The sequence below is a fragment of the Mustelus asterias genome, chromosome 10 (genome assembly GCF_964213995.1).
Source record: "Mustelus asterias chromosome 10, sMusAst1.hap1.1, whole genome shotgun sequence".
NCBI lineage: Eukaryota > Metazoa > Chordata > Chondrichthyes > Carcharhiniformes > Triakidae > Mustelus > Mustelus asterias.
In genome coordinates this window covers 113,680,961-113,698,921 of record NC_135810.1, presented here as the reverse complement: position 1 = coordinate 113,698,921, position 17,961 = coordinate 113,680,961, and the positions used below count along the sequence as shown (strand labels likewise).

At 47.6% G+C, this 17,961-nt stretch overlaps 1 protein-coding gene across 4 annotated transcripts in view; it reads left to right on the top strand.

Annotated features, from left to right (window-relative positions):
* The window catches only part of LOC144499885 (S-geranylgeranyl-glutathione receptor P2RY8-like), an 88,847-nt gene extending 75,676 nt beyond the window's left edge, over positions 1 to 13,171 (top strand). For 3 of the 4 annotated variants that reach the window (XM_078222518.1, XM_078222517.1, XM_078222516.1), the window contains exons 3-4: positions 5,802 to 5,938; positions 10,673 to 13,171. In XM_078222518.1, the coding sequence (XP_078078644.1) occupies positions 10,738 to 11,787 (1,050 nt within the window). In that variant the 5' untranslated portion in view covers positions 5,802 to 5,938; positions 10,673 to 10,737 and the 3' untranslated portion in view covers positions 11,788 to 13,171. Of the gene's footprint in view, positions 1 to 4,400; positions 4,503 to 5,801; positions 5,939 to 10,672 lie in introns of those variants that run through there. The other variant, XM_078222519.1, reaches the window with a different exon arrangement.
* Positions 13,172 to 17,961: the final 4,790 nt, after the last annotated feature.

The following is a 17,961-nucleotide window of genomic DNA, read 5'->3' as shown; positions in this document are numbered from 1 at the left end:
TGTTGTTGAACATGAATGCCACAGACCGCTGGTCCGTGAGCAGGGTAAATCGTTTTCCCACCAAATAATGGCGCCAATGCCGTACGGCCTCCACAATGGCCTGAGTCTCTTTTTCCACAGAGGAGTGCCGAATTTCAGGGCCTTGGAGGGTGCGAGAGAAAAAGGCGACGGGCCTGCCCGCCTGGTTAAGTGTGGCGGCCAGGGCGAAATCAGATGCATCACTCTCCACCTGGAAGGGGATGGACTCATCGACAGCATGCATCGTGGCTTTCGCGATGTCAGCTTTTATCCCTTCAAAGGCTAAGCGAGCCTCTGCTGCCAGAGGAAAAGAGGTAGATTTTATGAGCGGACGGGCTTTGTCCGCATAATTGGGAACCTACTGTGCGTAATACGAGAAGAAGCCTAAGCATCTCCTCAGTGCTTTGATGCTAGTGGGTAGGGGAAGTTCAAGGAGGGGACGCTTACGGTCTGGATCGGGGCCGATGACCCCGTTTTCCACCACGTATCCAAGGATTGCTAGGCGGTGCTTGCTGAATACACACTTTTCCCTGTTATAGGTCAGATTCAGGCGAGACGCAGTGCGTAAAAACTTCAGGAGGTTGGCGTCGTGGTCCTGCTGGTCATGGCCACAGATAGTGACGTTGTCCAGGTACGGGAAAGTAGCCCGTAGCCCGTTTTGGTCCACCATTCGGTCCATCTCACGCTGGAAGACCGAGACCCCATTAGTGACGCCAAAAGGGACCCTTAAGAAGTGGTAAAGACGGCCATCCTCCTCAAAGGCCGTGTATTTGTGGTCCTCTGGGCGAATGGGGAGCTGGTGGTAGAGAACACCCGGTACTGCGCAATCTGGTTGACTATGTCAGATATGCGCGGGAGAGGGTACGCGTCCAGCTGCGTGTACCTATTAATGGTCTGACTATAGTCTATGACCATCCGGGGCTTGTCTCCAGTCTTGACCACCACGACTTGTGCTCTCCATGGACTAGTGCTAGGTTGGATGATCCCTTCCCTGAGGAGCCGCTGAACCTCAGATCGAATAAAGATCCGATCCTCAGCGCTGTAACGCCTGCTCTTAGTTGCGATGGGCTTGCAGCCTGGTACGAGATTTTCAAATAACGAAGGCGGGGTAATTTTGAGTGTCGAGAGACTGCATGTGGAGCCCGCTGGACAATTTGGAGGCTGCTGTTCTCCCACTGACAGTGGAGGGAGTGGCCCATCGTACTGCAGGATCACACTCTTCAGGTGGACCATAAAGTCTAGCCCCAGGAGTACCGGAGCGCAAAGGTGCGGTAACACGAGGAGCCTGAAGTTCTCATAAACTGTGCCCTGCACCGTTAGAGTTACCACGCAGCTCCCAAGGACGGTAACAGATCGGGACCTCGACGCCATAGAGATTGTCTGCCTAACAGTTTGCACGCGGAGAGCGCACCATTTCACGGTATCCGGATGGATGAAACTCTCCGTGCTCCTGCTGTCAAACAGACAATGTGTCAGGCGTCCGTTTACCTCTATGTCCATCATGGACTTGTCGAGTCTGTGAGGCTTGGCCTGGTCCAGGATGATTGACGCCACTGTTGGATCCCGAGTGCAGCTGCAGGCAGCTGAGATGGTCAACGACGAGGACCCCTGCTGGTCTTCTGTGGTCGGTGCCGACCAAAATGGCTGCACCCATGGATCGCACGTGGTCGATGGCGTTGAAAGTGGCGGCACCCGCAGGTCGCACGTGTCTTGCGTCGTCGTCATCAGGAATGGCGGCGCCCGTGAATCGCACATGGTTGAAGACATCGACGAAGCTGGAGACAAGGAGACGGATCCTGGGGAGTCACACGCAGCACTGCTTGGCTTCGAAGGGGGCTTTGCTCGGCACACTTTTGCATAGTGCCCTTTCTTCCCACAAGCGGAGCAAAATACCGTCCTGGCTGGACATCTCTGGCGAGGGTGCTTCGCCAATCCACAGAAATAGCACCTTGGGCCTCCTGGAGCTGCCGCTGCCGTCAGGTCCGAGGTTGAAAGCACGATCTCGCAGTTCCTAGGAGCCGCCGGGTAGAGCTGAGTCGGTGGCTGTACTTGCCATGATGTTCCCACGTGGTCGGTGGGGTAAGTTTCAAGACTTCTGGAGGCCGTTTCCATCGCATCAGCCAATTCTACTGTCTTAGCTAGGTCCAAGTTACCTTGCTCTAGCAGCCGCAGGCGATTATAGGATGAGCCGATTCCCGCCACGAACGCATCTCGGATCAGATCGTTAGTGTACTGAGTAGCCGACACAGGCTTGCAATTGCAGGCTCTGGCTAGCTGTTGAAGTTCGCGCAGGTACTGTCCCATCGTTTCGCCGGGCTGCCGCCGTCGAGTGGCTAATAGGTGACGAGCATGGATTTCGTTTGGCGGTTTATGGTACAGCTTCTTGAGTAATTCGATGGCCTCTTTGTAATCTTGGGAATCACGGATTGTTGCATACACAGTGTCGCTTACCCTTGCGTGGAGGACCCGCAATCTGTCGGCGTCGTTTTGGACTGCTGTTGAGGTGTCGATATAATCCTGGAAACACTTCAACCAATGGTCGAAAGTGTTCGACGCTCCAGCAGCACGCGGATCTAAGGTTAGCCGATCGGGTTTCAGCATCTGCTCCATTTTGTTTTTCAGAACAAAATTTGTTGCGAATAAAATTGATGCGCGATTAATTCACTCGGGAGGCTAGATCGTACTCGGGAAATAAAGGCTTTTATTCGCAACAAGAATAGAGCACACTGCTTAACAATACTATCCCAGACTAAAGGGTCACTAGGATGTGCAGTGACCTTTATACTCCTATAGGAAGGCGGAGCCAAAGGGAGTGTACCACAGAACAATGCCAACAGGTGGAACACCCCAACCCTAACCCCAACAGTAACAAGAGTAACATATGTACAAGTACCCATAGTGGTAACCATCTATGGTTCACCACACTGTGCTGACTACACGGTGGCTAAGGCCATAAGGTATTGGAACAGAATTAGGCCATTCGGCCTATCAAGTCTGCTTTGCTATTCAATCATGGCTGATAAGTTTCTCAACCTCATTCTCCTGCCTTTTCCCTTTAACCTTTGATCCCCTTACCAAACAAGAACCTATCTATCTCTGTCTTAAAGACACTCAATGACCTGATCTCCACAGCCTTCTGAGGCAGTGAATTACATAGATTCGCCACCCTCTGGCTGAAGAAATTCCTCCTCATCTCAGTTCTAAATGGTCATCCCTTTACTCTGAGGCTGTGCCCTCAGACCCTAGTTTCTCCAGCAAATGGGAACATCTTCTCCACATCCACTCAATCCAGGCCTTTAAGTTCTGTAGCAATGAGATCATTGACTCTTTCGACATAGCTTCCACATTTGAGGAGTTAAACCACGAGTATTTACACATTTAACCACCTTAGCCATACTTCCTTCGCAGGATCACTGGTAACCTTTCACCCATCTGACAGAAATAATACGTTCTGTCTTGATGTTGTTTTGTCAACACAGCCATCTGGAGAATCCCAGCACTCACACGCCATGGTGGCAGTTAGAAACTTGGCATGGCACGGTGGCACAGTGGTTAGCACTGCTGCCTCACAGCACCAGGGACCTGGGTTCAATTCCGGCCTTGGGTGGCTGTCTGTGTGACGTTCACACATTCTCCCTGTGTTTTGTGGGTTTCCTGCAGGTACTCCAGTTTCCTTCCACAGGCCAAAGATATGCGGGTTAGGTTGATTGGCCCTGCTAAATTGCTCCATAGTGTCAAGGGGGTTAGCAGTGTGTATACGGGGATAGGGTCTGGGTGGGATTGTTGTCGGTGCAGCCTTGATGGGCTGAATGGCCTCCTTCTGCACTGTAGGGATTGAATGAGTCGGCAGGAGGGCGCATACCATGAGTCAAGGAGGGACTCGCAATTAGAACCAGGGAATCGAGCAGAGCAGTCGCATGGGGTTACGGGAATAGGGCCTGGGTGGGATTGTGGTCGATGCAGACTCGATGGGCCGAATGGCCTCCTTCTGCACCGTAGGATTCTATGATTCTATATTACTTGAAGTAGTGTGGATAAAATAGAGACAGCGGGAAGTGAGGTTAATGGTGAAAGAAAGAGGCCTTTTCAGAGGACAAGTGGTTTAATTGTTGTACTGTGTGCACGTGTCCAAATGCTGCATTGAAATGTCACAGGTATGTCCTTTCTGGGCAGTGTTGAGTCGCTGTAAAGAGAGAAACATTGGTCAGCGTTGTGGGCAACCAGTTTCTTGAGATGTGAAATTTAGAAAACGAAAGTGGTTTTAAGTAGAACAAAGAATGCCAAATTTCCCCCGGTGTCATTCAGTGAGAGGGAAATTCCAATCTAAATGACGCAAAGCTTACTCTCGAACAGACTGCGCTGAGAACAGAGAACAGTCAATTCTGGAGTTAGGGCAGGAATGACAGAGTCTTTAGAAATTCAATTCTGTAAAACTTATCACTTTTATTCGAGTCACCCTCGACAAGAGATGGCAATTAACTTTGGTAAGTTTACTATAGTTCTGAACTTTTTGGTTACCGATCTTGGGGGCGATTCTCCCAGCCCGCCATGCTACTCCAGTAGCGCAGCAGCCCGGGAGACATTAGCGGGGGCCGTTTTGCGGGCTTCCCACTGGGACGCCACGGCCTCCGCCTGTCTCCGGAACAAAGATTTTCAGCATCATCCGGCGCAGAGCTGATTTCAATATGCAACTTGACATTTGCATCTGATTAGCGGGCCACGGGACTGAACTCTCCGCTAGTTTGGAGTATTTGGAGTATTGTGTACAGTTTTGGTCACCTAGTTACAGGAAGGATGTAAATAAGATTGAAAGAGTGCAGAGAAGGTTCACAAGGATGTTGCTGGGACTTGAGAAGCTGAGTTACAGAGAGAGATTGAATAGGTTGGGACTTTATTCCCTGGAGCGTAGAAGATTGAGGGGAGATTTGATAGAGGTGTATAAGATTTTGATGGGTATAGATAGAGTGAATGCAAGCAGGCTTTTTCCGCTGAGGCTGGGGGAGAAAAGAACCAGAGGGCATGGGTTAAGGGTGAAAGGAGAAAAGTTTAAAGGGAATATTAGGGGGGGCTTCTTCACGCAGAGAGTGGTGGGAGTGTGGAATGAGCTGCCGGATAAAGTGGTAAATGCTTTTAACATTTAAGAAAAACTTGGACGGGTTCATGGATGAGAGGGGTGTGGAGGGATATGGTCCAAGTGCAGGTCAGTGGGACTAGGCATAAAATGGTTCGGCACAGACAAGAAGGGCCAAAAGGCCTGTTTCTGAGCTGTAATTTTCTATGGTTCTATGGTTCTAGTGTTACCCCCCAACCCCCAACTCCCCCCCCCCCTCCCGCCAGGAATGGTTTCCTCCAGTGGGATTTACTCCTGCTCCCCACTAACGAGGAACAGGTACCCTGACCCTGCTGGAGGGACGAGAGGCCATTGAGAACCCCCACGGAGATCAGGGGTAAAGGGGAGGTGTCCCTAGGGCAGTGCCAGCTTGGCCTCCTGGCACTGCCCGAGGGGCACATTGGCACTGCCCACTGGGTGGTGCCAAGGGGGTGGGGGTCAGAAGGGGGCCCCACGTAACCAGGCAGATGGAGGCTTGGTTCAATATCTGATCGGAACTTTACATCTCTGACAATACTGCCGTGGCACATTGGTCTAATTATTGTGATCAAGAAGGAGGTTTGGAACTCACAGCTTCCTGCCTCGAAGACCAATAATAAAACCAGACACTTGCTGATCAGACCAGCTGTTCATGTTTTGTCCATCTAAAGGAAATGTGATTTTTGTATTGCAGGATCACTGAGATAAAGATTACAGTATGCAGCCTGAAGAAGCTTAAATAGCAGTGTCTAAAGGCTTCTCGAAAACATTGAAGTCCAGTCGAATTATTCAACAACCTCTGGGGAAAAGCCAAGAAGCGTGGCATAAAAGGTGAATACCTTTTTATGTTTATAATATTTATTTGTATATTTAAAATAGATACTTAAGTTCAAGTGCATTTGATGCCCAAGTTAGTTTGAACACATAATGCTTCTGAGGTCTTGGTTAAAATCCAACACGCATTCACCACAATAGCACAACATGGAAATAAAGAGGGTTAAGGTCTGAAGGTGGGTGTGTAGTCCCTTGAGTGCAAATATAGATGAGCTTAAGATAATTCAGTGAGTTGGTGGGATAGATGAAACTACATCCTTTGTAGGGGAGTCAAGAATAAGAGTCCAAAACTTAATATTAGAACTTGGCCATTGACTAATCATAGAATGGAATCATAGAATCTCTACAGTGCAGAAGGAGGCCATTTGGCCCATCGAGTCTGCACCAACCACAATCCCACCCAGGCCCTATTCCCGTAACCCCACATATTTACCCTGCTAATCCCCCTGACACTAGGGTCAATTTAGCATGGCCAATCATCCCAACCTGCACATCTTTGAACTGTGGGAGGAAACTAGAGCAGCCGGAGGAAACCCACGCAGACACGGGGAGAATGTGCAAACTCCACACAGAGAGTGACCCAAGTCGGGAATTGAACCCAGGTCCCTGGCTGTGTGAAGCAACAGTGCTCACCACTGTGCCACCCCAACTAATGATGCCAGGAAGCATTTGACATAAAGGACAGTGGAAAACTGGAACCCTCGTCCCCAAAAAGCAGTTGAGGCTGGTGGAGTTTGAATTTAAGTCACAAGTAAGGTTTACATTAACACTGCAATGAAGTTACTGTGAAATTCCCCTAGTCGCCACAGTCCAGCCCCTGTTTGGGTCATTGCACCTAACCTGCACATCTTTCAGAATGTGGGAGGAAACCCACACAGACAAGGTGGGAACATGCAAACTCCACACAGACAGTAACCCAAGCCAGGAATCGAACCCAGGACCCTCGCACTGTGAAGCAGCAGTGCTAACCACTATGCTACCATGCTGCCACACAGTGGAGAGGCAGTCAATGGATAAACAATAAAACTGAGATTGCTAGATTTTTCTGGTAATATTGAATTCCAATATTAAGGGTGATTGGAGTGAAGATTCAGATCAACCATGATCTGTCTGAATGTTGGATCAAACTCCAGAGGGTAAACAGCCTGCTCTTGTTGCTATGCTCCTAAACCAGGCCTTGTGTTGGCTATAAAAGACTCCTCCTCCTAAAGTCATTGGGCCATTAACCAGTGGTGGGATCTTCTGCCACTGCCATCGTCAATGGGTTTCTCATTGGATCCACCCTTCGCTGCCAGGAACCCCGTGGCAGTGGTGCGTCATTGGTGGGACCAGAAGATCCCACTGGCGTGAACAACCAGAAAGTTCCAGCCAGGGTCTTCCTCACATCCTCTACCCAAGACCTTAAATCAATGTCACCCAATAGCCCTTGTACCATTAGCCAACGGGAACAGTGTTTCTTTATCAACCTTATCTAAACCTGTCATAATCTTGTACACCTCCATCAAATCTTAACTCAATCATAGAAACCCTACAGTGCAGAAGGAGGCCATTCGGCCCATCGAGTCTGCACCAACCACAATCCCACCCAGGCCCTACCCCCACATATTTACCCGCTAATCCCTCTAACCTACGCATCTCAGGGGCAATTTTAACCTGGCCAATCAACCTAACCCGCACATCTTTGGACTGTGGGAGGAAACCGGAGCACCCGGAGGAAACCCACGCAAACACGAGGAGAATGTGCAAACTCCACACAGACAGTGACCCAAGCCGGGAATCGAACCCGGGACCCTGGAGCTGTGAGGCAGCAGTGCTAACCACTGTGCTACCGTGCCGCCCCTCTGCCGCAATCTCTGTTACTCCAAGGAGAACTCTAGCTTCTCAGAAATAAATTTGTTGCTAAAATCCATCATCGCTGGAACCATAGTGGTAAATTTCCTCTGCTCCTCTCGCGGACCCTCGCTTCCTCAAATGTGGTGACCAGCACTAGACGAAAATATTAAGCCTCAGTTTATAATGTTCAGTATATCTTTCCTGCTTTTGTCCCTCTACTTAAAGAAGCCAATATCCCCAATGCTTTGTTAACCACTACGTCAGCGTGTTCTTTTAAAAATTCATTTAGAACCCATCCCTAATTGTCCTTGAGCCGAGTGGTTCGCTTGGCCATTTTGGAGGGCAGGTAAGAGTCAACCACATCACTGTGGAGTCACATGTAGGCCAGAACAGGTAAGGATGGCAGATTTCCTTCCCTAAAGGACATGAGTGAACCAGATGGGTTTTTACGACAATAGACAATGGTTTCACTGTCACCTTCGGGCTTTTACTTCCAGATTTTTTATTGAATATGAAGTTCACCATCTGACCATCTGAGATTCGAACCCGGGACCCCAAGGCTGGATCTCTGGATTATGAATCCAGTGATTAGCATTGCCTCCTCGTGTCCTGCCACCCCCAAAGATCCACACATCTACGCTTCCCTCAGTCCCTACACAGTCTTTGAGACTGTGCAGTTAAGTCTATATTGCGTTCCCCTATCCCTTCTGTCAAAATAAATGACTTCACGCTTCCCTGCATTAAATTCCATCTACAGTGGTTAGCACTGCTGCTGTTCGATTCTGGCCTTGGGTCACTGTCTATGTAGAGTTTGCACTTTCTCCCCGTGTCTGCATGGATTTCCTCCAGGTGCTCCGGTTTCCTCTCACGGTCCGAAGATGTGCGGGTTAGGTTGATTGGCCATGCTAAATTGACCCTGGTGTCAGGGGGATTAACAGGGTAAATTAGGATTATGGGAATAGGGTCTGGGTGGGATTGTGGTTGGTACAGACCTAATGGGCTGAATGGCCTCCTTCTGTACTGTTGGGAGTCTATGTTCCTTTGCAGTCAATTAGCATCATCCTCACTGCCAACCACAGCATCGGAAAGACAGTGTTCCTGCCAGTGACCCTTGGGAACACCACTGCTTACCATCTTCCGGTCTGAAAAACAACAATTTCTCACAACCTTTCTGTCCTTAAAATTATTAATTCCTATAAAAAACCTTTTCTGATGTTGGCTTGTTGTAGTCTCACCTCAACACAAATGCAACTCAACCTCAACCAGGTCACAGGGACGTGGAGGCATTCCGATTTACACAGTTGAGGATGCTTTGTTGAGATTGTGGTTGTCAAAGAACAAAGAACAATACAGCACAGGAACAGGCCCTTCGGCCCTCCAAGCCCGTGCCGCTCCCTGGTCCAAACTAGACCATTATTTTGTATCCCTCCATTCCCACTCTGTTCATATGGCTGTCTAGATAAGTCTTAAATGTTCCCAGTGTGTCCGCCTCCACCACCTTGCCTGGCAGCGCATTCCAGGCCCCCACCACCCTCCGTGTAAAATATGTCCTTCTGATATCTGTGTTAAACCTCCCCCCCTTCACCTTGAACCTATGATCCCTCGTGAACGTCACCACCGACCTGGGGAAAAGCTTCCCACCGTTCACCTTATCTATGCCTTTCATAATTTTATACACAACATACTACTGGGGACGGATAGAGGTGAAAGGAGAAGTTGGAAATGATAACAATCTAAAGCGAAAAGGCAGCATACAGGAAATGCGTAGAACTGAGGTTCGTTTTTTTTCTCCAGAAATGACAGGCATCCTATTTGAAATAAAACTCCCTCTTTTTGTTGTTCACCTGCTTTGCCTTTCTGAGTTACAATGGGGTAACTGGCTTCCTTTAACTCCCCTTGCCATTCAATGGCATGACCAGAGCCGAACCCCTCCCCACTATCAATGTCCTGGGGGTTACCATTGACCAGAAACTGAACTGGGCCAGGCATATTAACACTGTGGCTACAGGAGAAGGTCAGAGGCTGGGGATTTTGCTGTGAGTAACTCACCTCCTGACTCCCCAAAGCCTGTCCACCATCTACAAGGCACAAGTCAGGAGTGTGATGAAATACTCTCCATTTGCCTGGATGAGCACAGCTCCAGCAGTACTTAATAAGCTCAACACCTTCCGGGACAAAGCAGCTCACTTTGAATCCCAGCCCATCCATCACCTTAAACATCAATTCCCTCCACACCCAATGCACAGTTGCGGCAGTGTGTACCATCAGCAAGATGCACTGCAGCCACTCACCAGGGCTCCTTCCACATGTACCTACCAAAGCCACAACCTCTTCTACCTAGAAGAACAAAGGCAGCAAATGCATGGCCTCCCTAGCAGCACTGTAGGTGTACCTACACCAGATGGACTATAGTGGTTGAAGAAGGCGCCTCACCGCCACCTTCTCAAGGGCAATTAGGGAATTAGCCTTGCCAGCGATGCCCACATCCTGTGAAAGAATAAAGAAAAATCTTGCTTGTGATCATGTGGTTTCTCTCATTCCTAAAACATAAATCCCTGATATCCATTGCTCCAGCAATGTTAAGTATTCCATTTACAGCAGTCTTATATATAATCTAATGACAGAAAACCATTTTTTTTGTTCTGCATTCACTCATTGTATTTTCATTCATGCTCAGTTTGTGGGCATCATTGGCAAGACTGGCATTAGTTGCCCATCCCTCGCTGCCCTTCAAAATGTGGTTGGTGGGCTTGTTTCTTGGACTGCTGCAACTTAAGCATGTGGAAAGTTTTCAATCAAATGTGAAAGAATTTATTTTCTCACCTCAAAGGAATTATTTTCTGAGGAATGTGGTTATGAATTATTACGAATAACGCTGTGTCCTTTCCTCCTTTTCAGTCAGAAGAAAATCCGTCCTTTTGTTGTGGTGTCAGAGGCTTCGGTTCTCCTTGGTACATATCATCATGGCCTACAATAGAAGCCTGGATAATGAAACTTTGGAAATGCTCTCAAATCATATGATCAAGAGCAGCCTTCCGGTCATTTACCTCATTGTTGCCATCATCAGCCTGCCAGGGAATGGGTTCTCCTTATTTCTTCTCTGCCGAACACAACCAAAGACGCCGTCTATCATATTCATGATCAACCTTACCATCACCGACCTTGTGCTCGCCATCTTTTTGCCCTTTCAGAGTGCGTACCACTGGAATGGTAACAACTGGACCTTTGGAGCGAATCTATGCAATGTGGTTACCGTGCTGTTCTACGCGAACATGTACTGCTCCATCTTGACGATGACTTGCATTAGTCTGGACCGCTATGTCGGGGTGGTGTTGCCCATGCATTGTACCAGATGGCGGACAAACAAGTACGCTCTTGCGATTTGCTTAGGAATGTGGGCATTCATCCTTGTCATCTTGTTGCCACTGGAGGTAAAAGATTTAACATATGAAGTTCACGAACTCAATATTACCACGTGTTTCGACATTCTGAAAATCGACATGCTTCCCTCCAAAGAGGCTTGGGCAGCCTTCCTGTTCACCTTGTTTGGGATCCTGTTCTTAATTCCGTTTTGCATCACCGTGTACTGTTACACTCGCATCATTGCCAAGCTGGTCAAGACCACTTCGAGCTACGTCAGTGTACAAAAAAGGAGAGCAATTAGCTTAGCTTTAGTCGTGCTCTTGGTGTTCATAACGTGCTTTGCCCCCAACAACTTTATCCTCCTGATCCACATCATCAACCGGATCTTCTTCAATAAAGGGATTTACACGGCCTACAAAGTCACCCTCACCCTCAGCTGCTTGAACAGCTGCCTCGACCCCTTCATTTATTACTTTGCCTCCAAGGAGTTCCGTAAGAAGCTCAGGAGGTACTTGGGGCTGGCAACCATCTCGAGTCAAGGAAGTTTAACTGAGTACAGAAGGGAGAGCATTCTCTCAAGGTCAACGGTGCAGAACCACCACCAGATGGAAATGCAGCTCTCCCTGTATTCAGCGAATGGATCAGCATAGATTAGAATTGGCAGAAGGGAATGCAATGTGTGGTACACCGCAAGGTAAAATTTGACCTGATGGGAAGGTCCCTTGGTTATTATACGGCAGAGTTAAGATGTTGATAATGGGACCAATGTGGAGCATGAGTAGCGATCCAGTGGCTCTGACAGTAAGTGGTTGAATTCCAAGGCCAAAGGTTCAATCTCAGATTTGATGCATTTCAAGGCCATGATAATCAGGTTAGTTGGCCCAGTTCACAGTTAACGAGGAAAGCATTGTGAAAAGGACAGTCATCTTCTATGGGGAGTGAGAAGATGGGGAATGAGAAATCGCCTGTGCTGGGAGCTACATGCGGAAACTTGACCAGTCACTTAGAGTGAGGCCAAAACACAGTCGACCTTGGGATTTGACACGGGAGATGAATATACCAATGGGGACTTGGACTGAATGCACTTTGACAGGGGTGGGAGGGAAGGATGACAGGACTGGTTTTTAATTTTCAGTTCCTTAAAATCCACCAAGGTTTGCAATGAAGAGTCATCTACACTTAAAGTTAGCCCTCATCTCCCTGTCTCCCCGACTGGTCGCTTGACCTGCTGAGCAGTTTACAGCACTCCCTGTTTTGACCTCAGATTTCAATCATCCACAGTATTTTGCTTTTTGTCAGATCCATGCTCACAGGTTAACATTACTCTCAGGGACAACTAAGTGATGTGAAAGTTATTGTGCTGCTCAGTGTATCGCAGGCAAGATGTTGCATCAATTTTCATTCTCATTTGTATTAAATTCATAATATTTGCATGAAGGATAACGTGTACGAGATAATGGCAAATGAGATACTTCAAATTAGCTTTCAGTTGTCTTGGAGTGGTCCTTCATTTCTATACAGCACAGTATTATAATGAGAATGTTTGTTATTTTATGCAGGCTAATGTGTGTAACATTATCCCAGTCAAAAACAGAACAAATCATTAAAGTACCTAAAGATGTTAGTGTCCGCCACTGATTCAGAGATAGCCATCTGAATGAAAAGGGACATTTACCCTGTAGTGAATTTATTTATTTATCAGTGTCACAAGTAGCCTTACGTTAACACTGCAATAAAGTTAGTGAAAATCCCTGAGTTGTCACACTCCGGCACCTGTTCAGGTACACTGAGGGAGGATTTAGCATGGCCAATACACCTAACCATCACATCTTTCAGAGTGTGGGAGGAAACTGGAACACCCAAAGGAAACCCATGCAGACACGGGGAGAACATGCACATAGAGTGACTCAAGCCGGGAATTGAACTCAGGACCTTATTGTTGAGAGGCAGCAGTGCTAACCACTGTGCCACCGTACTGTCCGCAGTAAAGCAACAATGGAGAAAGTCAACAGTTGGTCAATAAAGACTCAATGGAACGCCATGGGGAGGGGGGAGGAGGGGGGGTAGGGAGGGGGGAGGGGGAGGGAGGGGGGAGGGGGAGGGGGGGAGGGGGAGGTCGGGGGCGGAGGGAGAGAGCGAAATGTGAATTGAGAATTTTAAAAGAATGCATCCTATTTTTTAATTTAGAATCCCTTAGAATCCTGGAAGAGCCTTTTATTGGCACAGGCTTGGAGGGCTGTCGGGCCTGTTCCTGTGCTGTACTTTGTTCTATTGGCGACAAAAGATTGAGAGCGGTAAAGGTACATAAAACTAGATACGGTGAGGGAGCTTACAAAGGTGCAGCATATCAAAAGGTCAATTGACATCACAGATCATGAGTTCAGATTTGTGGTCAGTGTATCTGATCTGATTTCCAAGATCAAATTGCTGTGTTTGTGCATCAATGTTTTTGTATCTGTATATTTCTTTCATTTTTTCACTCACAACTTTTCCACACCATTTTTAGTTGCAGTGATAATTTGTTCTGGCTGATTTGATGCTGTGAGGTGAACCGCAATTGTGCTTTGGTCGGACAAGAGGCTTTAAAGCATGTTTCTCAGCTAATGACTGCAGGCCTCACCAACAAAGTAGTTGGTGGCAGTTAAATCTGATTACAAAAATAGTTGATGAAAGCAATTATTTGTCTTTCAATGAAACTTTGGATGTTCATTCGCACCGTGTACTGGAATGTAATTTCCACCACAGCTTCTGTGCCTCAACAACCATCTCCATAAACACATTCTCATCACCCCGTCTTGTTATGTAGCGTATGCTGGCCAATATATTATCCTCCGTATGTTGACTGCCCTATGTAATATCAAGTTCACATGTATACTAATCTCTATTGTCCAATGCATAGCACAATATGGCTAGTACATGGTGCAGTATATACACACATAGAGTCATGGAGGTTTACAGCATGGAAACAGGCCCTTAGGCCCAACTTGTCTATGCCACCTTTTTTTTTTAACCACTAAGCTAATCCCAATTGCCTGCGTTTGGCCCATATCCCTCTACACCCATCTTATCCATGTGACTGTCTAAATGCTTTTTAAAAGACAAAATTGTACCCGCCTCTATTACTACTTCTGGCAGTTTGCTCCAGACACTCACCACCCTCTGTGTGAAATAATTGCCCCTCTGGACCCTTTTGTATCTCTCCCCTCTCACCTTAAACCTATGCCCTCTAGTTTTAGGCTCCCCTACCTTTGGGAAAAGATGTTGACTATCTAGCTGACCTATGCCCCTCATTATTTTATAGACCTCGAGAAGATCACCCCTCAGTCTCCTATGCTCCAAGGAAAAAAAGTCCCAGTCTATCCAGCCTCAATCCATCAAATCCCGGTAGCATCCTAGTAAATCTTTTCTGCACTCTTTCTAGTTTAATAATATACTTTCTAAAATAGGGTGACCAGAACTGTACATAGCATTCCAAGTGTGGCCTTACCAATGTCATGTACAACTTCAACAAGACGTCCCAACTCCTGTATTCGATGTTCTGACCAATGAAACCAAGCATGCCGAATGCCTTCTTCACCACTCTGTCCACCTGTGACTCCACTTTAAAGGAGCTATGAACATGCACCCCTTTTTGTTTCAAACATATTTAATCATCACTTTATGCTGCTCCTTTTCTGCTGTCAACACCGAGGAAGTGGAAACTCAAAGAAAAATACATTCTCACGGAAAATAATAAAGTTGCAAGAATTGCTAAGAACACTATAACCCACAGATGATCACGGGTTCAAAACCCAAACCCCAAGATTGTATCTTGCCTGTGAAGAAAAGCTTTCTCAATCATGCAAAATATCTTAATGGAAACCTTAAATAAAAATACATCTTCGAAAGATGTGACCAATCTGAGTTCTCTGAGCTGTACTTTCGACCCAGGACCATCAGCATTGGGTGCAGGCGGAGGATAACTCTCCAACAACTCTGTTCCAGAATGATGCAGAGAGGTATAAGGAGTTTGCAATTGCAAGGATTGTTGTTTTCAGGGGCAGGGTGTCAAAAAGTTAACAATCGTGAGACGATAACCAGGTGGGAATGTCTTGAGAGATTGCTGAGCTCTCTTTTAGAATTTTTCTTTAATTTCCTTTGGAAGGAAAAGCGATTCAAAGAATTCCAGACAATTGCCTTGCATTGTGATTCACAATTTCCAAATGTGCCTGATGCATAGAAAGAAACATAGAAACATAGAAAACTACAGCACAAAACAGGCCCTTCGGCCCCACAAGTTGTGCCGAACATATCCCTACCTTTTAGGCCTACCTATAACCCTCCATCCTATTAAGTCCCATGTACTCATCCAGGAGTCTCTTAAAAGACCCTTTTGAGTTTGCCTCCACCACCACTGACGGCAGCCGATTCCACTCGCCCATCACCCTCTGTGTGAAAAACTAACATTTCCCCTGTACCTCCCCCCCAGCACCTTAAACCTGCATCCTCTCATAGCAGCCATTTCCATCCTGGGAAAAAGCCTCTGAGAGTCCACCCGATCTATGCTTCTCAACATCTTATATACCTCTATTAGGTCTCCTCTCATCCTACGTCTCTCCAAGGAGAAAAGACCGAGCTCCCTCAGCCTATCCTCATAAGGCATGCCACTCAATCCAGGCAACATCCTTGTAAATCTCCTCTGCACCCTTTCAATCTTTTCCACATCCTTCCTATAGTGAGGTGACCAGAACTGAGCACAGTACTCCAAGTGGGGTCTGACGAGGGTCTTATATAGCTGCATCATTATCCCCGGACTCCTGAACTCAATCCCTCGATTGATAAAGGCCAGCACACCATACGCCTTCTTAACCAGCTCCTCCACCTGCGGGGCCGATTTTAGAGTCCTATGGACCCGGACCCCAAAGTCCTTCTGATCCTCTACCGTACTAAGAGTCTTTCCCTTTATATTGTACTCCTTCATCCCATTTGACCTGCCAAAATGGGCCACGACACATTTATCTGGGTTGAAGTCCATCTGCCACTTGTCCGCCCAGTCTTGCATCCTATCTATGTCCCTCTGTAACTTCTGACATCCCTCCAGACTATCCACAACCCCACCAACCTTCGTGTCGTCGGCAAACGTACCAACCCACTCCTCCACTTCCTCATCGAAGTCATTTATGAAAATGACAAACAGCACTTCATGATCACGGATGATGGGGCGACACGGTGGCACAGTGGTTAGCACTGCTGCCTCACGGCGCCAGGGACCCGGGTTCAATTCCGGCCTCGGATCACTGTCTGTGTGGAGTTTACACATTCTCCCCGTGTCTGCATGGGTTTCCTCCGGGTGCTCCGGTTTCCTCCCACACTCCAAAGATGTTCGGGTTAGGTTGATTGGCCATGCCAAATTGACCCCAGCGTCAGGGGGATTAGCAGGGTAAATACATGGGGTTGCAGGAATAGGGCCTGGGTGAGATTGTGGACAGTGCAGACTCGATGGGCCGAATGGCCTCCTTCTTCACTGTATGGATTCTATGGATCTATCTATTCTATGGACAAAGGCTATTTTGATGGCCTTTGTCCAACCTTAGGCCCCCCCCAATGCAGCAGCTAATTGTTTCAATGGAGTTGACTCAACTAACTTATGTGGCAAGACAGTGCCGATCAGTGTGCGAGCAAGAAGATGCCTGATATATCAATCCTGAATTCACTTTTCATTTGTTGGATCTAATGAACCCGATACAAACACCCACAGCTTTGTTTGAGGTGATTTTTCCTTGAAGCAATCAAGGGACAGCACAGTGGCACAGTGGTTAGCACTGCTGCCTCACGACACGAGGGACCCTTTTGATTCCACCCTTGGGTGACTGTCTGTGTGGAGTTTCCAAGTTCTCTGCTTCGGTTTCCTCCGGGTGCTCCAGTTTTCTCCCACAGTCCAAAGATGTGCAAGTTAGATGGATTGGCCATGCTAAATGTACCAGGTTATGGTGATAGGGCTGGGGTTGGGCCTGGGTAAGATGCTCTTTAAGAGAGTTGGTGCAGACTGGTTGGGCTGAATAACCTCCTTCTGCAGAGTTAGGATTCTTTGGAAACTGGTATATTATCCTCACTTGTAAGTTGTTGTTTCTAACCACGGTAGCACAGTGGTTAGCACTGCTGCTTCACAGCTCCAGGGTCCCGGGTTCGATTCCTGGCTCGGGTCACTGTCTGTGTGGAGTTTGCACATTCTCCTCGTGTCTATGTGGGTTTCCTCCGGGTGCTCCGGTTTCCTCCCACAGTTCAAAGATGTGCGGGTTAGGTTGATTAGCCAGGTTAAAAATTGCCCCATAGAGTCCTGAGATGCGTAGGTTAGCGGGATTAGCGGGTAAATATGTGGGGGTAGGGGTAGGGCCTGGGTGGGATTGTGGTCGGTGCAGACTCGATGGGCCGAATGGCCTCCTTCTGCACTGTAGGATTTCTATGGTTTCTATGATTTTCAATTTACTCATCTTCTGTAAGGAAGACAAAACAGCGAATGACCATGCATAGGTACATTTCTGAATACATACTGAGACAGAAGCTAATGGTAGCATGCTACGAGGGGACACAGGTTTAAGGTGCTGGGGGGTAGGTACAGGGGGGATGTCAGGGGTAAGTTTTTCACTCAGAGGGTGGTGGGTGAGTGGAATCGGCTGACGTCGGTGGTGGTGGAGGCAAACTCGTTGGGGTCTTTTAAGAGACTTCTGGATGAGTACATGGGATTTAATGGGATTGAGGGCTATAGATGGGCCTAGAGGTGGGGATGTGATCGGCGCAACTTGTGGGCCGAAGGGCCTGTTTGTGCTGTGGCTTTCTATGTTCTA